The sequence below is a fragment of the Episyrphus balteatus genome, chromosome 1 (assembly GCF_945859705.1).
Source record: "Episyrphus balteatus chromosome 1, idEpiBalt1.1, whole genome shotgun sequence".
NCBI classification, from domain to species: domain Eukaryota; kingdom Metazoa; phylum Arthropoda; class Insecta; order Diptera; family Syrphidae; genus Episyrphus; species Episyrphus balteatus.
In genome coordinates this window covers 95,459,174-95,481,197 of record NC_079134.1, presented here as the reverse complement: position 1 = coordinate 95,481,197, position 22,024 = coordinate 95,459,174, and the positions used below count along the sequence as shown (strand labels likewise).

Sequence of the window (22,024 nt, the reverse complement as noted above, 5' to 3'; positions counted from 1 at the left end):
TTCGTCATGACGTCCGTCGGTATGTGCGTCGGTGCGACGCACAGTGCGTTGACTAGTGGACAAAAATAAAAAAAAACAAAAGTGCAATATTGATCTTCTAAGCTATGGAGCTGGTCAAGCATATGTTAAATTACTGTTTTTGGCTGTTTTTAATTTTGTTTTGCTCATTTTGGGGGATTAGCGGGACTTTCAAAAGCACTGAAAAAAATTTTAGTCATTTTGATAGCTCGAGATTTTATTTTTGTGCATTTTCATTTGGTTCGTGTAAGAAATGTACCAAAGTTTTATTTTTTTTTATTTGTGAATAATAATCATGGATACATTGAGAACTTGTATGAGTAGTTATATTTAATTTTTTAAATAAATTTGAATTTTAGTGAATTATCGAAAAAAGTTCCTTTTTAAGGCATAAAATTTCATCTAAATTAAGCCTACAAAGTTGTAGTAGCAAATTGTAGCACAATGATTTATGGCATTATCTTGTGTTGTTATTGTTCTTTGAGAACACGTTTAGTTTCATTGCTCACTTTTGCTAACCTTCAAAATATTTGACTTTTTGTAGGCCAAAGTCGGACCAGAAAAAATTAACGACTTTTTGAAAGGTGGATTTGTTTTGGCCAAAACAGGGGAGAAGATGAAGACATTGAAATTATTTTGAATTAGTTAAGTACTAGCAACTGCCACATAAAATGTTTTACGAAAAAAATTGATAAATTTCGCCATAATTTCTCATCCGAGGGGGAAGAAATGCATAAAAACCTGCTTTTTAACGCTTTTTTCCATTTTTGATATGTTTATAAATTAATTTTAGCAAAGTATAGCAACATTTTTAGTGTCGTTACACTGTATTAATATTTTACTTTGTGGAAATGTAAAGTTTTCATGCTAATTTTTGCTATCCATAAAAATTTTCAACATTGCTAGGACAAGGTCAAATCTTTAAAAAATTTAAAAATTTATAAAAATGTATTTTTTTTTTTTATAAAAAGTCACGAATTGAATATGTTAATAATTATTCTGTATGAATTGAAGATAAACAAATGTTCCATACAATTTAAAAATGATCTAAAATACAAATTAAGTTTTTTGACTCAAACCTCGATGATGGGAACAATGTTCATGCTTTCTTCGAGAAGCATCATGAAGCTAATCCTAAAAATATTATTATTATTATTATTTATTAACAAGAAATTACAAATTTAATGTTAAAAAAAGAAAGAGCACTAGCTACAGGAGCTTTCCACTCGAAAGTAATATAGGTATATACTATAAAATTATATTGTTTGTATGAAGATAATTATTAATAATTGTTATGTTTTCAATGCTTATGGTATTTAAAAATGAGTATATGGATTGATTATTTTTTAGGATATTGTTGATTTGTTTTGATTCTGTACATGATGAGAGGCCGATTAGGTGTGAGATGTTGATGGCGTTGTTGCAGGTTGGGCATAATGGTGGATTTTCTTTTCTTAAAATATGCTGGTGTGTAAGAATACTATGTCCCAAGCGAAGACGAATAAAATTTGATATATATTTGCTGGAAATTGAATCTGGATACATAGGAGCGTTGCAGTCAGTGTTGATTTTCGAGTAGTGTGTATTTTGACTTTGCCAATTTAAGAACTTGGTAGTTTTGAGTGTGTGTGTTATTTTTCTTTGAAGATCCATTTTTGAAAATACATCAAAGACAAAAACTGGTTTTTTATAGCATAGTTTTGCCGCTTCATCTGCATATTCGTTCCCTGGTATCCCAATATGAGCAGGTACCCACATTAGCTTTAATTTGTTTGGGTTCTTTATAAGAAGATCTCTTATATTGTTGATAAGATTGGTGTTGTGGTTAGGATTGACAACTGCATTTATTACGGACAAGCTATCAGAACAAATTATCGTTTTTGTCTTTATATGAAGCATTGTTTTGGCAGCTTCAAGGATAGCTACTGATTCGGCAGTGAAAATTGATGCATATTCAGTTAAAATTACAGTTTTCAATAAGTATCCACTTTCATTTGTTACAGCAAATGAACAGTTGTAGGCTGATTTTGACCCATCTGTGAAAACAGGGTTCCAGCCATTGGATTTTAAATTGTCAATTATGTTATTAAAGTTTGCATAATAGATGATGTTGGCGGTATTTTCTTTATTATATTTAGATAGATTTAACACACAAGATGTAGGTTCCAGTTTCCAAGATGGTAGAGTTGTATTGTTGGATTTGATACGTTTAAAAGGTAGACCCATTTGTTTCGCAGTTGTTAGAGATTTTACAATGGTTGAAGGGAATCGCATGTTTCTGCTTGAGTTGTTTGTAGAGTCTATGTCCTTGTCAATGATAGAGTTACATGAAAATAATAGTTTAGCGAGGATCTTCACAAAAGATTCGGATTGACGCTGCTCCAATGTAGGAAGGCCGGCCTCTGCCATGATGTTGATTATTCTGGTTGTGCGGTAAGCCTTAATACTTTTTCTTGCTGCTTGATGGTAAGTTGATTTGAGCAGATTTAGAGTTGATATAGGACATTTACCATAAATGCAAAGGCCATAATCTATTTTGCTTAGGACTAGAGATTTAGTGATGTTACATAATGTATTTACATGAACATTTAATTTCCTATTTGTAAAATAACTAATTATATTAGATCTTGCAGCTAGGCTCTTCTTTAGATTTACAACATGGTTTTTCCAATTATACTTATTATTAAATTCTAATCCTAAAATATTTAAGTTTTGTACATTTTCTATATTGACATTGTTTATACTAAGGTTAAGTTGAGGACAGCTAATTTTTCGGCACACATGCAAGGCCTTACATTTATTAAGAGACAATTTAGCACCTGAATATTTACACCATTCTAGTATGTTTTTAATTAAATGTGAAAAAAGATTTTTTGCTTGTTCAAGATCACTGACTTTACACATGATGTAAATGTCATCAGCGTAAATGCAGTGATCCAGTATGTTATAATTTTCAATTATAATACTTATATCATTAAAAGCAATTAAGAAAAGCACCACAGATAAGGGCGATCCTTGCGGAATGCCATTATCTAGTGAACGAGTAGATGAAAAAATGTTGTTTACTTTGACTGATATTTTTCTGTTAGACAAAAAAGATTTAACAAATTTGTATATTTTAGGACCAATGCCCCATTTAATCAAATTATTTAAAATTAAATGTACACCGATACGATCGAATGCTTTTTCCAAATCTAATGATAGTATAGTAGTTACGTGGTTACGAGAAGACAAGGCTTTAGATACTACATTCAAAAAATAAATAAAATAAAAATATATTTATTCTTCTAAATGTTAGAAATAATATTAATAATAATACTAAAAAACATATATTATAATGATCAACATGCAGTAGAGCGTCTGAACAACCTCTCTTGGGGTTAAATGCTGCTGACTACCTTTTTGGTCTCCATAAACCAGAGAAGGCGTTTTGCAACAATTTTTTCAATAACTTTGGACATGCAGGGAATAAGCGATATCGGCCGATAGCCTTCTAAAGAATTAATTGGTTTGTTAGGTTTTGGCAGAGGAATTATGTTGGCTGATTTCCAGTATTGGGGGATAACTCCGGTGGTAAAAACGTCGTTATATAATCTAAGGAGTCTATATTTCACGATTTCAGGGAGATTTTTAATCATCGGGTAAGAAATTCGGTCACGACATGGAGTTTTACCTTTCAAACCTTTTAAGCAACTTTCGAGTTCTATGTATGAAATTAAGTTTTCTATTTGTTTTGCTTCCATGCTGCCACAGGTTTGAGGACTAGAGGAGAGAAGGCTGATGGCTTTCTCTTCCTTAAATGATTCTGAAAAGGCACTGTCTTTCGAAAGATTAGACCATGAATTAGCGAAGTAGTCACCGATATCTAAGGCTGAGGAAAATGTACCACTTGGAGTTTCTATAGCTCTTATTGTCCGAGGAATAAAACTGCCCGTGAGGGGCCGTATATTATTCCAAATTTTTGCTGTTGGAGAATTAGGATTGATGGAAGAGGTGAACGTTGTTAGGCTTTTAGCTTTACTAATTTTCATTTCTCTACGAAATAGAGCATTAGTTCTTTTATATTCGATACAGTTAACTTGCGTTGGATGTTTTTTTAAATTTCTCCAAGCTTTCATTTTTTGGTCTCTTAGAATCTTAAGGGTGGAGCTCCACCAAGGTACAACTCTAGAGGTAAGTTGGGTGCGGTTTGGAGAATAGAAAGATTGGCTGGGACACGGATGGATTTTTGTATTAAAGCTGCTTCTTTATTTGTATTTGAAGATGTTTCTTTATCTGACAGATATTTTGTAACGATTGATTGGTAATGTTTCCAATCGGCTAAGTCTGTTTTAAATTTGGGACTAGATGTGAACTCTGATTTGTTTGTGCTAGTAAGAATACTTATCATAATGGGAAAATGATCACTATTATGCAGATCTTCTAATGTCCGCCAAGATGTTAATGGGTAGAGTATAGAATAGCAGCATGTTATGTCGATATGCGTCAGAGAACTATGGGTCGAAAAATGTGTTGGTGAACCGTTGTTCAAAACCATAAGATCAGAATTTAATAAAAACTCTTCAATTATTGTACCCCGATGATTTGTCGAAATAGAACCCCAAAGGACGTTCCAAGAATTTACATCACCACAAAACAGTATATGAGTATGCACTTGATTTACGATATTTTCAAGATCTGCACGAGTGAATGTTTGTTGGGGCAAAATGTAAATACTAATTATTGTAAATTTGATAGATAAATTTACTTCTATAGCTAAAGTTAAGATGTTTGAATTTATAATTATTTGTGTGTGGGGAATATTTTTTTTAATTAACCCTCTACCGCATACCAACCCATATATGGTTTATCAATTTCATATCGATTTATTTCCGTTATATTGCACCAAATGTCAAAAAGAAAAATCTATAATAAAACTACGTCTATTTTTCTATAATAAATCGGTTTTTATTATCAGTAAGAGAGTCGTGATTCTGAAATAAATTCATTGTTTCAAGAGCATGTGTAAAGCGCAAATCAGTGAATAAAAGTGTGTACTTTTCCGGTGTTTTTTTTTATAATAAACAAGTAAAATGCATCCAATTAAAAATAAGTTTCATATGTATTTATTATACTTTTATATGTTTACGAAGTTTGTTTTTTTGTTTTTATAATAATTTTTGTCTTTTTTTGGCATTTTTCCAAAACACCATATATGGGTTATCATGCGTTGGCGACATACATGACTGATTTTTGTACGATTTATATTTTTTTTTGAAAAATGAATTCGAAGACTTTCTATAGAAAAAATAAGTGTGTAAATGCTAAAACTCGTGATGGCTTTCGAAGTGATGATGATCTAGCTTCAGATTCTGGCTCTTTTAATGTTAAACAAGCCATCTCCGAGCACTTATATGCAAATTTTTAAAACCTACAATGTCACGAAAAAGAGGACGACCTTCAACTTTATCAGGTGATCAAAGCAGAGATGAAACAAAACAAAGGGGAGGGGGTTATACAAGTCACGGAAGTCCATCTCCATCTTTTCCCGAAACTTCAATTCACTCACAACAACCAAGGGCAAAAGTCGTTGAATTCAGTGCCAAATGGAAACATCGACCATATCCCTGAATGGCAAAAAAAAACACCAAAATGTCAAATTTGTGGACTGAAAACGTACACAATGTGTAGAAAATGGAATGTGTTCTTCTGCTACAATGATAAAAGAAAGAGTTTGAATAAATTCCATGAATAAGAAAAGTCCATTGTAATAAAAACATACTTTACAAAACATACCTTGAATGCATACTAAACCATATATGGGTTATTAATTTTTTGTTGGAAATCACCTTGCTGCATACTAACCCATCTATGGTTTATGTTTCCAAAAATTTATATATATGTAAAAAAATAAAACTTTTTATGTAATACCTTTTTCAACCCCTAATAAAGCTAAAAAATTGTAAAAAAAAATTGTATATCACTTCGATCATAATTCATGCAGTAGAGGGTTAAAAGGGCTATTCCTTGTTTGGACGAAAGATTTGAAGCAAAATTGTGAAAATACCCTAAATATGCCTTAGGAACAATAGGGGAAGATTGAAACGCACAATGTGTCTCCTGCAGAGATATGGCACAAGGCGATCTTTCTTTAATTAATAAATTTAACTCATCGTAATTGTGAATATAACCGTTTATATTCCATTGAAGAGTTTTAAAATAATTTTTAGTTAGTGAAAGTTTTGGGTTGTTGTTATTGCGGTGGTCTGTTCTTAGACTCTGCTGCCCTGATGTCGAAGCATCCATGCTCCTCAAGGAGCATGCCTGATTCGACATCAAAACAGCAGAGTCAGAGGTTGGTGCATAATTATTGTTTTTATATGGAATCATCTTCCATATCGGAGTTTTGAATAAAATAATCATTTACTTGAATAAGTTGTTTTGTAACATCGGATATAGGTGAGTTGGATGATGAAGGTGGGATTTTTGTGACATCGAAAGAGTTAGGTGTAAATTGGTTTGTAGTTGAAAGTGAATTATTATAGTTTGGATATGTATTCATATGAATATCGTTTGATGTGGTTTGTATATTACTTCCATTATTTTTTGGAAGGGATGAGATGGATGGGGGTGATTTTTGTTGTTCTAAAAGTTCCGTAGGATTGTTGGCTACTGAGCTTATAGATTTGTAATTATTAGAAACAGGTATAGATACTGTGGAGATGGGGTTTGAGTTTTTGTTTGCAGTTGGTTGGATTGTGTTGTTTTTGGTTACAATTGGTTGAATTGTGTTGTTTTTGGGTTTTACTGTATTATTTGGAAGATTTGCAATATCAGCGAATAATTGGTGATTGGGGGGATTTGGCATTAAGGGATTTCTTTCTTTGTATATACGCTTTGCGTCGGCCATGCTACATTTTTTTTTAGTTTTTATTTTGAGGACTTCTTTCATTTGTAAATTTTGGACAGTCTTTGGAGTCAGATTGGTGGGGCGCTAGGCAGTTAGCACACATTGTTCTTGTGCATGTTGTTTCAATGTGTGGAGGCAAATTGCAAATGTGGCACATGGGATTGTTATTGCATCTTTTCTTTGTGTGTCCGAGTATTTGACAGTTCTTACACCGCATGGGGTTTGGAACATACTCAGAGACTTTTACGTTGGTCCAACCTATCACTACTGTTTCAGGAGGTTGGTAAGTATTAAAAGTAAAGAGCATTAGCCCTGTTGGTTTGGGTTTTCCGTCAAATATTTTAGTAAATTTGTAGACTTCAGTCACATTTTGCACTCCCATTTCTAGTACTATTTCAGTTTCGGGGACAGTAATGAGCCAAGGGGCGTATACAATACCTTTAGAGATGTTGAGTTGATTATGCATCGTTATTGAAACTGAACATAAATCAGGAAGATTTTTTACGGCTATAAATTTGTCCGCAATTTTTTGGTTTTTGGTCAAAATAAGAAGCTTACCGTCTCTTAGCTGGGATACTTGCTCATATTGTGTACTAATTGCGTCTATGGCCTTGCGAAGCGCGAAAATGCTTATTGATGTCAAAGGTTTATCTACATCTGTAGAAGCGACCGTAATGAACTTTCGATTTTTAGAAATTGTTGTTTTTGGGAGATTGAAGAAATCATCAAAAATGCTTTCGTTTTTTCTATTTCTTTTGGGGTTGGGTTCCGATATGGAGTCTTCAGAAAGCCCTTCATATCGGTTCCCGTGTTTCATTTTAGCCCCACGGGCCATGTGGTTTTAGTAGAACACCACTAGCAACACGATTTATTAACCACGCGCTTGATGTGTAAGAAAGAGAAGGATATGTATTTGTTGTTTTAACAGAAACGGGTTATATTATTGATAAGAGCTAAGCACAAACGAAAAAAAATCGAGAATGACAGAGATGCGTACAGCATGAAACCTAGTCGACGACTGAATCCTAAAAATAAACTTACTCTTCCTGATAGCATTTTAACCTCTTGATGAAGGGGAACTAGTCGTGGAAGACACAAACACTACATTTAAAAGTGGGCGTGGCAGAGGGCGGAGAGGGTCAAAACTATTTTATATTTTTTTAACTCATCTAGATAATCAAATTTCCTAAATTTGGTGCAAATGGTGCAAACCGTTTTTAAGGTATAAACAATCATATACAAAAGTAGGCGTGGCAGGGGGCGGAAAGGGTCTAAACTATTTTTTTAATTTTCACACTCATCTAGATAATCAAATTTCCTAAATTTGAATCAAATGGTGCACGCCGTTTTCTAGATATAAATAATCATATACAAAAGTGGGCGTGGCAGGGGGCGTGAAAATTTCGTCAATTTCTTAGAATTTCTCTTTATTACATCTACAACAATTTTTCTTTGCCAAATCTATTCCTTTTTATAAAATTGATTTTTGTCCACCATCTCCATACAATCGCCGCACTAAGCGGCGCGGCGGCGGTGCGTCCGTGCGTCCATCTTTACAAATAGCTGCAGCCTAAACGGCTCGGCAGATTTTCATGAAATTTGGTACAGATAGTTTTTTCGTAATTTCCAAGGTTGGTTTTTTTTTCGTTTTTTAATATCTCGCCTAGAACGTATACCTCCCATACAAACTTTTCGAGGTATTGCAGTTTTCTCGAAAACGGCTCTAACGATTTTGATTAAATTTGACACAAGTTATGCTGTACGTAAATCTAATACAACTGCGTTTTTAGTTTTTCTCAAAAAATAAGGATGATGGAAATATGACATTTTCTTTTTTTTTTAATTGTTAATGTCGGCTCTTCCCGTGTATCGTTAATGAGTTATTGCAATTATCTCAAAAACGGCTCTAACGATATCGATTAAATTTGGTGCTCGTCATAATTTTAAAGATTGTAAAAAAACTGCGTTTTTAGTTTTTCATAAAAATTTCGGGGAAGGGAAATATGGCGTTGCCGTTTTCTGCCAAATTGATATATTTTTTAGTTAATATTGCATATTTCATCAAAGACTAAACAATTTTATTCAAAATTTGCAGACAGATATTTTTTGTCATTATGAAGTGTAAAATGTAAACAAAAATTAAAAACGTTTGTACCATCTGAAAATCTATGTTTCAGCTCAAAATATTCATATAAATTATATCTGCACGTCATCTACAAAAAGAGCTAGAATGTTTTGAACCCGATCAATTTTAATCAAAAAAGCAAGAAAATCAATCTTCTTTTTTTCAATTACCTTAAAGTCTGAAAAAAAAACAAAACTAAAACTTTTATTCTTTAAACTTTTATTCCACTTGCAGGTACAACCGTACCGGTGTTTGACTCTTACAAGACTAATTAATAGATAACAAAAAATGTATGTTATGGCGTCAACATTCCGCCCGCCTTGGAACAAATTAACAAATTAGTTCAAAAAATATCATTAAATTAATACAAGGGAAAATTTAAATTAATTCATGAATTCAACATTGATAATTTACAAAGAAAATAATTTTAAATTACGAAATTCAAATACACTGAGTTTAAAATTTTAATTTTTAAGTCGAAGTATGCTATACAAAATTACTCAATTATTTGAAAATAATTTAAAGAATACATTTAAAGATTGAGAATTTAAAGAGAAAAATAGTTATTTATAATTAATTTCAATTCCAATCATTGTCGATAGATAACAGTTGTGAAACTTTTACAATTGGTCGAGTGAGAGAACCATCAGATGTCTTAATTGTAACGACACGTACCTTATCATCGTCGCCAGGGTGAGTGCTAGTGATTCTGCCAAGTTTCCATTTGGTTGGGGGCAAGTTTTCATCACCTATGACGACTAGGTCACCTATGCTCAAGTTAGGATAGGATCGATTCCACTTGGAACGTTGCTGAAGCTGGACGAGATATTCAGAACTCCATCGTCTCCAGAAGTGCTGACGTATGTAAGTTAGAAATGCGATGCGAGCTGTTCAAAAGATTGCCTTCAAGATATTTAGCATCGGGTTGTGGGATTGTTTTGAGTGGTTCTCCGATAAAAAAATGACCAGGCGTGAGAACTGCCAAGTCATTTACGTCTGATGAAATGGGACACAGTGGTCTCGAGTTGACGCAAGCTTCGATTTCGACCAATAAAGTTGAAAATTCTTCGTAAGTAAGAAGATGCTCACCAAGTGTGCGACGTAGATGAAATTTAACTCGCTTCACAGCAGCTTCCCAGTAGCCGCCCATGTGAGGAGCTGCTGGAGGATTGAAATGCCAGTTCGTTCCATCTTCAGAAAGATAATGAGCTAGTATTTCGTCCTTGCAAGCTTCAGAGAGTAATAGCTTGAGCTCTTTTTCGGCACCAACAAAGTTCGTTCCGTTATCACTGTAAAGGTCTTTACAGTGGCCTCGACGAGATACGAAACGTTTGAAAACGGATATGAAAGTAGCCGAAGAAAGGTCGCTAGCGAGCTCTAGGTGCATTGCACCAGTTGCCATACAAATGAATACCGAAATGTTTCCCTTCATAGCTTTAGCTTCTCGACCTTTTGACATTCCTAGGTAATAGACCGAGAGCCGGGAGCAGATTTCTTGCGTGAGAGGTAAACGATTCATATGAATGTCAGAGGTAGCGTGGGTCATGGTGATGACGAATACCTTAGTCTGCCTGCATTTATTTGTGGCGTTGTCGAGAAAAAGCGCATCAAAATTACCATTTTTCTGAAAATCGATTTAGTGAGGGTAACCACTTAAAATTTATTGATAACCAACGCCACATACTCACTGATAACAAATATACCAATGGCAGACATTTTAAGTGCGGCCAAAGCCCCGGCAGACTGTCCCGAAAATGCGTTTTTTTGGCGTTTTTAGACTTTGGGGTAACCACCTAAAATTAATCGCATCCTGTAGCGGTGGACTCCCTGATAAAAAAAATACCCATGGCAGACATTTTGAGTGTGGCTAAACCCTCGGCAGACGGTTTTGAAAATGCAGTTTTTCTGAAAATTGATTTATTTAGGGTAACCACTTAAAACTAGTCGCATCCTGTAGCGGTGGACTCCCTGATGACAAAAATACCCATGGCAGACATTTTAAGTGCGGCCAAACCCCCGGCAGACGCTCCCGAAAATGCAGTTTTTCTGAAAATTTATTTATTTTACTTTTTCACATAACTCGCGTATTATTGGACCTAGCAGAAAAAATTGTATAGCAATCTTAAAGATAATTGAATTTCCTGCAGAATATGTTAAATAAGTTTTTTCGATTAAACCTTCGGTTTAAGAGTTATAGCCCGGGAGCCAGCGTCACTCATTTTTGAAAGATTTGATAATGGATGAATTTATTTTTTTCGGGCAGTTTTTACATAAGAAAAACATAAAATCGATGCCTGCAGGCGCACCCGTGGTGCATTAATTTACAGTTAATTTTCAAAGTTGTAAAAAAACCGAGGTCACATGTCTAACATGATAAGACTTGAAACCGGTCTAGAACGTTAGTTGGCACTGCCTTGAGAAAGAAAAACCATGCCTGCCACCTGGACAGTGGGGCGAAGTTATCCTGCCGCTGACCTAAAGTTGTAAAAAAAACCGTCAAATTGTTATATGTGATAAGGGCTGAAGTATGTTTAGATAGTTAGTTTGACATTTAAAATAGAGGAAAAACCATGCCTGCCGCTTGCGTCCCGGGGAGAAGTCGCCGGCAGGATCGAAAATAGTCGCACTGTCGCATACTGTATACAATCCAAAAATATTTTGTTTTTGGGTAGAAATCTGGGAGAGAAACAATGTTTTGATGAATTTTGTAGACCGTTTAATAAAGAACACCGAAAAAATAATATCAGCTCTAAAAGTCTTTTATAACTCCAAAGCAAAGGGGTAAAAGGGGGAAAAATACCCATTTTAATCTATTTTATCAAAACGTGAAATATCTTCTTCATCAGAATCTTCGCTAGTGCTGACTTGGTTGTGGGTAGGTTCTTCATCATCTTCTTCGTTGTCAATTTGGATATTTGCGTCTGTTTAAAGGAACATAGATTAAAAACTGTATGAATTGTCAAAGGAAGATGGAAAGTTGATGTATTTACCTGAATCATCAATGTTTGAATGATCCTTAATCAAAACTTCGCTGACCGAAGTTGGTAATTGGTCACCTTCAAACCACCTAAACTCCAGTTTGTCCCTTATTTCTTGCCATCCACAGTTAGAAGGAGAGAGGACGGTGGGATTTTGGCGGTATGCATTACTCCATATACTTCAGATGTAAGCACATCTCAAAATTTGCTGGCGCAGCTCCGACTTGCAGGGTGGCAAAATTGAGCCATAAAAGTTTTTTGTTTTAATTTTGAACGTCTCTTCAATGTCGTTGCATTTAAAGGATTTGGCGAAAATTGAAAGCCGGGCTTCGTTGACGTCATTAAACTGTTTAAGTCCGTATATGTAGCAAACAAATCTTTCTAGTATGTCAAATATCTGTGCTTCGATGTCTGGATAGTTTTTCAGTTTTGAGAAGGCTTCGATGAAATCAGTTGAGTTTTGAAGAATTGTAAGTGGCCGCTTCTTGCCTTTTTTGAAAAATGCAGGGTTGAAGTCACATCCTGTGAAAGCATGGAATCCTGGAAGAGCTTGACATAAATCTGGTCCCAATGATTCGTAGAGCTTCGACACGTTGATGAACCTTTCTGCATTACCAACGCCAACTTTCAGCCGAAGTCTTACATTTTCTTTCAAGTGCTGCATGTTTCTAAGTGCAATGACGAGAATGTCCGTATCGGAACAGCGAATAAGAACATTCGAATCTGGCTCCACTTGACAGGCGTGGAAAATGACTTTAGTGTCGGCTTCTTCGTGTTCAGGACATGCTTTATTTTCGTCTTCTGTTCTAACAACAGCTCCATTAACTTCCAAAAATTTGTAACAATTTTTATAGTTAACATAAACTGTTTTATTTTTTAAGAATGTCACCATCTCTTGATTTTTCCAGTCTTCGATCAAAAAACACACCAAGCTCTCCTTAAAATTAATATTTCTCAGCTCGGATAGAAAGTCTGCAGGCCGGACTTGATCGGGACCCTTTATTTGATATACATTTGACTTCGGTTTGTACCTCGCAACGTGTGTTCATTGTCCTTGATTGAGGGTGAGAAATACTCGTCAAAGGTTACTATCACCGTTCCGGCTGTACATCTCGTAAACATCTGCAGTATCTTTTTTGAAATATTTCCAAAAGAAGCTGGGATCTCTCTCATCAGATGAAGAATGAAAAATCCATCGAAAATTTGTACATCTACATGCGATGGTGGTTCTTTGTTATCCTTTGTTTCCAAAATGTTCAATAGGGTAGATTTATTGAATTATTTTTCCTAATTACTTTTTCTTGGAAAAAGAGCATTTAACCCTTTTTAGGTAAAATATGCAAAATAATTTTTCTTTATTACTTTTTCTTGGCACCAATTAGGAAATCAGGTATAAAAAAATTTACTATGAAAATCAGCCAATAAATGGTTTTTCCAATTATATTTTTTTTGCACAAGTATGAACTCAGGTATAAAAATAGGAAAAGGAAAGTATTCATTTGAAAATAAATTGATAATTTAAAAAAAAAGTAACATTTTTATCCATGATTTAAATAAAAACAACTTCATCATTGACAAACAAAATGTTTTTGAAAAAAAAAAAAAAATAGACATTTATATTGAAAAAATTTACATTTTTGATTGCAAAAAATGTTTCATTTAAAAATAAATATATTACCAGTGGAAATTCTGGTAAGGATCTCACAAATAAAAAATGTGAAATTAAGATTGCAATAATCTTATCAATTTGTGCCAGTTACGACTTTTGCAAAAAAATACACATTACGTTTCGTTATGAAACAAAAAAAAAAAATTAAGGGTGTTTTAGACCCATAACCACCCCCACCGCACCACTCTCAAATTTGTATGGTTTGATTTATATTAGTGCCAGAAATAAAACTAATTATTCTAAAAGAATTTCGTTTTGAATATATGGGTATCAAGAAACCATATAAAAATGTGTTTGTATCCCATTTGCCCTTCTTTGTGCCCCTTTTTCTTATATTATTGTTATAAGATATAAAATTATGCAAAAAATATGCATATTTCTTGTATACATTTAGTTTCATAGCTGTTTAGATAAAATTAAATAATTAATAGATTAAAAAGGGTGTTTTTCCCCTCTTTGCCCCCTTTTTTAGAGTGATATTAGACTTTTAGAGCTGATATTATTTTTTCAGTGTTCTTTATTAAACGGTCTACAAAATTCATCAAAACATTGTTTCTCTCTCAGATTTCTACCCAAAAACAAAATATTTTTGGATTGTATACAGTATGCGACAGTGCGACTATTTTCGATCCTGCCGGCGACTTCTCCCCGGGACGCAAGCGGCAGGCATGGTTTTTCCTCTATTTTAAATGTCAAACTAACTATCTAAACATACTTCAGCCCTTATCACATATAACAATTTGACGGTTTTTTTTACAACTTTAGGTCAGCGGCAGGATAACTTCGCCCCACTGTCCAGGTGGCAGGCATGGTTTTTCTTTCTCAAGGCAGTGCCAACTAACGTTCTAGACCGGTTTCAAGTCTTATCATGTTAGACATGTGACCTCGTTTTTTTTACAACTTTGAAAATTTGTTGCCACTTATTGCCCCACTGTTGAGGTGGCAGGCATCGATTTTGTTGATTACATTTGCCTAAACTACAGATAAAAAATAGTTTAAGCGTTATCATCATTAACATTGAATAATGACGCTGGCTCCCGGGCTATTAGGGTAGTTTTTTTAAGCAAGTCAAAGGGTGAATTTCTTATTTTCGTCATACCTCTTTTATTTGAGCTTTTTTAAAAATTAATTTGAAGTAAAAGTTGTAGATCTTTTTATTACCTTCATTTTTTACATTAACGGTTTCTCAATTTGATAGACCGTTTTCGATCTGTAAGAAAAAAACTTCAAAAAGTTTGCAATTTTTTATATAGCTTTTTCCTATATAAAAAATAGCAATCTTTTTGCCCCTCCCCGCCTAAAACTATACGATTTTTTTCTTGCCTGAGTGCAACCTACACGCCTAGGTTTTTTGTTACATCTATTGCAAACTACCCTGTAGAACCTTTTTCCTTTATAAAAAATTGTAAACTTTTTGAAGTTTTTTTCCTACAGATCGAAAACGGTCTGTCAAATTGAGAAACCGTTATTGTAATAAATGAAGGTAATAAAAAGATCTACAACTTTTACTACAAATTAATTTTTAAAAAAGCTCAAATAAAAGAGATATGACGAAAATAAGAAAATCACCCTATGACTTGCTTCAATAAAACCACCCTAACTCTTAAACCGAAGGTTTAATCGAAAAAACTTATTTAACATATTCTGCAGGAAATTCAATTATCTTTAAGATTGCTATACAATTTTTTCTGCTAGGTCCAATAATACGCGAGTTATGTGAAAAAGTAAAATAAATAAATTTTCAGAAAAACTGCATTTTCGGGAGCGTCTGCCGGGGGTTTGGCCGCACTTAAAATGTCTGCCATGGGTATTTTTGTCATCAGAGAGTCCACCGCTACAGGATGCGACTAGTTTTAAGTGGTTACCCTAAATAAATCAATTTTCAGAAAAACTGCATTTTCAAAACCGTCTGCCGAGGGTTTAGCCACACTCAAAATGTCTGCCATGGGTATTTTTGTTATCAGGGAGTCCACCGCTACAGAATGCTACTAATTTCAAGTGGTTACCCTAAATAAATCAATTTTCAGAAAAACTGCATTTTCAAAACCGTCTGCCGAGGGTTTGGCCACACTCAAAATGTCTGCCATGGGTATTTTTGTTATCAGGGAGTCCACCGCTACAGGATGCGACTAATTTCAAGTGGTTACCCTAAATACATCAATTTTCAGAAAAACTGCATTTTCAAAACCGTCTGCCGGGGGTTTGGCCGCACTCAAAATGTCTGCCATGGGTGTTTTTGTTATCAGGGAGTCCACCGCTACAGGATGCGACTAATTTCAAGTGGTTACCCTAAATAAATCAATTTTCAGAAAAACTGCATTTTCAAAACCGTCTGCCGAGGGTTTGGCCACACTCAAAATGTCTGCCATGGCAATTTTTGTTATCAGGGAGTCTACCGCTACAGGATGCGATTAATTTTAGGTGGTTACCCCAAAGTCTAAAAACGCCAAAAAAAACGCATTTTCGGGACAGTCTGCCGGGGTTTTGGCCGCACTTAAAATGTCTGCCATTGGTATATTTGTTATCAGTGAGTATGTGGCGTTGGTTATCAATAAATTTTAAATGGTTACCCTCACTAAATCGATTTTCAGAAAAATGGTAATTTTGATGCGCTTTTTCTCGACAACGCCACAAATAAATGCAGGCAGACTAAGGTATTCGTCATCACCATGACCCACGCTACCTCTGACATTCATATGAATCGGTTACCTCTCACGCAAGAAATCTGCTCCTGGCTCTTAGACTATAAACAGGTCCAGCAAAATCGACACCACTACTCAGGAAAGGTCTAGATGCTGTTACTCGAGGTCTAGGCAAGTCACCCATGAGTTGTCTTTGAAGATGATGGGTTTGTCGACGACATTTGATGCAGGATAGAGAAATCTTTCTCAAGACACTACGAGCGTTGATGACCCAAAAGCGGTTTTGTAGCGTTGCTTGCATTAATTGCGAACCTGCATGTAGTGTAATGCGATGAATGTCGTCACAGATGAGTTTTGTGATTTTTGATGTCTTCGGTAGTAGAAGGGGATACTTTTTGTCTGGTGATAAGGATGTGTTTGTAAGTCGACCTCCAACTCTCAGCATTCCTTTTTCGTCCAAAAAAGGGTGGAGTCTTAGTAACTTACTGTGACATGAGACAGGTTTGTTGGATTCGAGGCGTTTGATATCGTCATTGAAGAAAAGTTCTTGAGTTAGTTTTACCAAGAAGAGAAGAGCTTCGTCCAATTCAAAAAGTCGAAGATGAAGATTTCGAAAGGGTGTAGCTTCTTTTTCTTTGCGTATTAGCGCGGCTTGTTGAAGATTGTACTTGTACCTTAAAAGGTATGCAGCAATACGCTTCAATTTTGTGAGTGACGAATAGCGATTTATTAGTTCATACATCGGCGGTGGGTTGGAAGTAGTTGCGATGTTGACAGGTTCAGAACGTTGGTCCAAGATGGTTGAGTAGATTTCTTGAGGGGGCCAAGATGACTCAGGTAGGCGCAGCCAAGAGGGAACATTCCAACAAAGGGAAAATTGGGACAAATTATCTGGAGTAATGCCTCTGGTTGCACAATCAGCTGGGTTTTGGGCAGTTGGAACATGGTACCAATTTTCGGGTGGTATTACTTGTTGGATTTGTGAGACTCGATTTGCCACAAAAGTACACCACTTGCCAGGAAATTGTCGAATCCAAGCGAGACATATTGTTGAATCTGTCAACCCAAAGACATGACGGATGTTGGTTCCTAAAGTTGGTCGTATTGTAGAAACTAATTTGGCTAATAGAGCGGCTGCGCATAATTCAGGCGGGACAAGGAAAGTGTTGTCGTTTTCAAAGGAGCGACCCTTGTTTTTGCTGTCAGTAGTTGAACAATGATGTCCCCATTTGATGTGACTGTGCGAATATATAGGGCGGCGGCGCACGGTTGTCCAAAATGACTTATCTCGTTGCAAAAATCATAACTTTTGAACGGATTGAGTTAGCGGTACAATTTTTTTTTTTATTTGAAGGACATTTCTAGGGCTGTTATACCAATGAATTTCAATAAAATTATTTCACAGGGTGTTTCGGAATCATCGGCCAAAAACAGATTTTCTTTAAAAAAAAAGTTTAAATTAAAATTGGTATGCCATTTTGTAGAAATCACTAATCCACATTTAAAAACAAAATTTCAAAAAAATACAATGTCCCGTTTTCGAAAATTTTATTTTTCAAAAAAAAATTTCAAAATTTTTTTAAAAATCCAAAATTTATTTTTTTTTAAATTTTATTTTTGGCTTATATTTGAGTTATATAAGTGCTTCTTCACAAAAAGTTTCGTTGAAATCGAATAAGCCGTTTCGGAGAATATCGGATTTGAAAAAAAACGGTTTTATGGCAGGTACCGTAAAAAATCCATTCGGTTCCATGCATTAAGCCGAATAGGGTATGTGTACCAATCAATTGTTGATCCAAAATAAAAATATTTAGCTGCGCATGCTTGCGCACTGCCGAGATTTTGTACTTTGAAAAAAAATGAAGGCAGAAGGAACAGATTTTCTTTAAAAAAAATGTTTAAATTAAAATTGGTATGCCATTTTGTAGAAATCACTAATCCGCATCTAAAAACAAAATTTCAAAAAAATACAATGTCGCGTTTTCGAAAATTTTATTTTTCAAAAAAAAATTTCAAAATTTTTTTAAAAATCCAAAAATTATTTTTTTTGAAATTTTATTTTTGGCCTATATTTGAGTTATATAAGTGCTTCTTGAAAAAAAGTTTCGTTGAAATCGAATAAGCCGTTTCGGAGAATATCGGATTTAAAAAAAACCGTTCTATGGCAGGTACCGTTAATAATGATTTTCCAAAAAAATTTTTTTCATTTGAAGATAGACCTTGTTTTCAAACTTACATTCGAATTTTTTAAACAAAATTGTTGGAGCCGTTTTTGAGCAATTACAGCTTTACTGAAATTGGTGTATGACAAGTACCGTTATTTTTGGCCCAAAAAAATTAATTCCAAAAACCCCTCTGGAGGGTCTCCAAAAAATGCTACATACCAAATTTGAAGTCAATCGGTCCATCCGTTTAGGCTGTAGATCCTTATACAGACAGACAGACAGACGGACTTCCGGGACCAACTTTTTTGGCATTCTCTATAATCGTAATATCATGGAAAAGTGTAATCTGAACTTTTTTTAGATGTGAATTAGTGATTTCTACAAAATGGCATACCAATTTTAATTTAAATATTTTTTTTTTAAGAAAATCGGTTTTCGGCCGATGATTCCTAAACACCCTGTAAAACAATTTTCTTGAAATTCATTGGTGTAACAGCCCTGGAAATTTCCTTCAAATTAAAAAAAAACTGTACCGCTACCTCAATCCGTTCAAAAGTTATGATTTTTGCAACGAGATAAGTCATTTTGGACAACAGTGCGGCGTAAGCGTTTTGCGAGGCGTCAGCGAAACCATGCAGGTCGGATGTTGCATTGGGGATTCCTAACCCTACCCACCGTGGAATTTTGATTTTTGCTAGTTCTGCTATATGTTCGGTGTAGTGAAGCCATTGTCGGTTGACGTCCTGTGGCACTGCTTCATCCCAATCAACCCTGGGTTGCCAAAGGCGTTGAAATAGCATTTTAGGAATGATTGTTTTTGGGGCGAGAAGGCCAAGGGGGTCGAACAATTTTGTGGCTTCTGAAAGTAGTAAACGTTTTGTTAACTTGGATGTTCTTACCTCAAAAGTTTTGACAGAAAAAGATAATTTGTCAAACGGTGGGTCCCACTGAAGTCCTAGAGTTCGAACTCCATCTGCGTCTGATAAGTCTAATGGCTGGAGGAGTTCACGATGATGGTCTGGCAGAGAATTTATGACGAGGGCAGAATTCGAAGACCATTTACGTAGTGAAAACCCTCCTTTAGCTAGAATGGTGGATACGGCTATCTGAAGCCTTTGCAAATCTTCATGGCAGCCAGTTAGAAGGTCATCCATATAAAAATGGTTCATGATGGCGTTTGCTGCAGCAGAAGAGTTTTGACCTTCGTCTAAAGCGACTTGTTGTAATGATTTGACAGCGAGATGGGATGAAGAAGCGACACCATATGTGACGGTCAGAATTCGATATCCTTCGATGTCGTCTTTGGGTAAATTTCGCCAAACGATGCGTTGGTTACCAGGGACAGCTTGATGATTAACTTTTTCCATATGACCAAGGTCAATAAACTCTTGGATGAAATTCCTATATTGATCTTTAGGGATTCATCTTTCAGGAATAGAGCCTCCATGCGTTGTAGAGCTCGAATTGCAGCATTTCTTGAATTGCCGAGAGGGCAATCGGATTTGAATGGTAGGCTGACAACGTATCGCCCATCTTCTTGGCGATAATGAGTCTTTTCAAAACTTTTCGCATGTTAATTCTTCGATTGAAAGATGTTTGATTTCAGGTAGAGCTTCAATTTGCCAAAATTTTGTAACAGCCTTGGTAAGTGCGGTGTTACAAAACAAGCATACTGCTGAGTTGAGTGCGGTAGATGTGTTGATTGATGGGGTTTTTGCGGTAGAAGCGGAAATTGCGGTTTCTGGTGCAGCAACTGCGGTAGTAGAAAATGCGGATGATGCGGTTGTGGTCATTGCTGCGGGTGATACAGTAGAAGCGAGTGTTGCGGGTAATATCGTTGTATCCACTTTTGCGGAGTTGTGTATTTTGCCGAAAAGAATCCATCCCAGTGTAGATTGCTGTGCCAAAGGTGTTCCAGTGGGTTCTTTGATTAACCCTGTGCAAAGGAATTGTCCTAATTCATCGGCTCCGACTAAAATATCGATGGAAGCTGGTGTGCCGAAATGTGGGTCAGCGAGATTAAGCGACATGAGGTGTGACCAGTTTTGTCGACAGATGTGGACCGGAGGAAGCATGTTCGTGAGTTTAGGTAGAACTTGAGCGATTATGGTGGTAGAAAAGCTGTGATCAGTTGATGAAACCTGAAGTTGAACCTCACCCTTGGAACTTCCAGCTGTTGTGGCACCAATTCCTTGTATCATTGTTGTTTTTGGAGATCTTTTAAGCTTCAATCTACGAATACAATTTTCAGTTATGAAACTGAGATGAGATCCATTGTCGAAAAGTACTCGGGCTGGTTGATACCGTCCAGAATTGTCAAGGACGTCGACAATAGCCGTGCCTAAAAGCACTTGATGTTCTGATATTGAGCAATAAGATTGCGAATAGTTGTTTGATGGCAGTTTGCTGGACGTAGATGGCGAATCATCGTGTAGAAGCGAATGATGACGTATGCGACACGTGCGGCAGGTCGTCGCCCTAGTATTGAAGTGCCGTATACGGCATTTTTACATTTTTGGAAAATCGCATTTAAATGCTCGGAAGATAATGGCGAAAGAAATAACCGCTGGTATTTTTTGATAAAACAATTCTCAAAATTTTCTTGCATTGTATGAAAAATTTGACGTAAATGCCAAAATTTCTTGTTTTTGTCAAAACAATAGTGAATATCTCGGCAACGAAAAAAGATAGAAAAAAACGGATAGCAGATTTGAAAAGAGCAACTTCGAAAACATACGACTGCATGCCTAGTTCAAAAAATGTAATTTGGCGTATACGGCACTCCAATACTAGGGCGACGAGGTGTTGGCGCTGCGGCATTTCTCATCTAAATGCCCAGATCAAAGGCAGTTTGTGCACAGTTTTTTGTCTTTGACAAAACCAATTCTTTTTTTTACATCAAACGCGCGAAACTTGTCACAGGCGAAAATCTTGTGGTTGCTGGAGCAAACTGAACATGAATCAGCTGATGACTTCGCAGGTATATTTTGGTTTTGTTCTTGTGGTGTGGATGATGCAAGAAGAGAAGAAAAAGGTTTGTTTGCTATATGTTCGGTGTAGTGAAGCCATTGTCGGTTGACGTCCTGTGGCACTGCTTCATCCCAATCAACCCTGGGTTGCCAAAGGCGTTGAAATAGCATTTTAGGAATGATTGTTTTTGGGGCGAGAAGGCCAAGGGGGTCGAACAATTTTGTGGCTTCTGAAAGTAGTAAACGTTTTGTTAACTTGGATGTTCTTACCTCAAAAGTTTTGACAGAAAAAGATAATTTGTCAAACGGTGGGTCCCACTGAAGTCCTAGAGTTCGAACTCCATCTGCGTCTGATAAGTCTAATGGCTGGAGGAGTTCACGATGATGGTCTGGCAGAGAATTTATGACGAGGGCAGAATTCGAAGACCATTTACGTAGTGAAAACCCTCCTTTAGCTAGGATGGTGGATACGGCTATCTGAAGCCTTTGCAAATCTTCATGGCAGCCAGTTAGAAGGTCATCCATATAAAAATGGTTCATGATGGCGTTTGCTGCAGCAGAAGAGTTTT

At 35.7% G+C, this 22,024-nt stretch overlaps 1 protein-coding gene across 12 annotated transcripts in view; it reads left to right on the top strand.

Moving 5' to 3' along the window:
• The window catches only part of LOC129921094 (RNA-binding protein 24-B-like), a 177,904-nt gene that overhangs the window by 136,601 nt on the left and 19,279 nt on the right, over positions 1 to 22,024 (top strand). For 2 of the 12 annotated variants that reach the window (XM_056002763.1, XM_056002764.1), the window contains exon 8: positions 9,267 to 9,489. The exons of the other annotated variants lie outside the window; for them this stretch is intronic. In XM_056002763.1, the coding sequence (XP_055858738.1) occupies positions 9,267 to 9,307 (41 nt within the window). In that variant the 3' untranslated portion in view covers positions 9,308 to 9,489. Of the gene's footprint in view, positions 1 to 9,266; positions 9,490 to 22,024 lie in introns of those variants that run through there. 12 annotated transcript variants of the gene reach the window in all.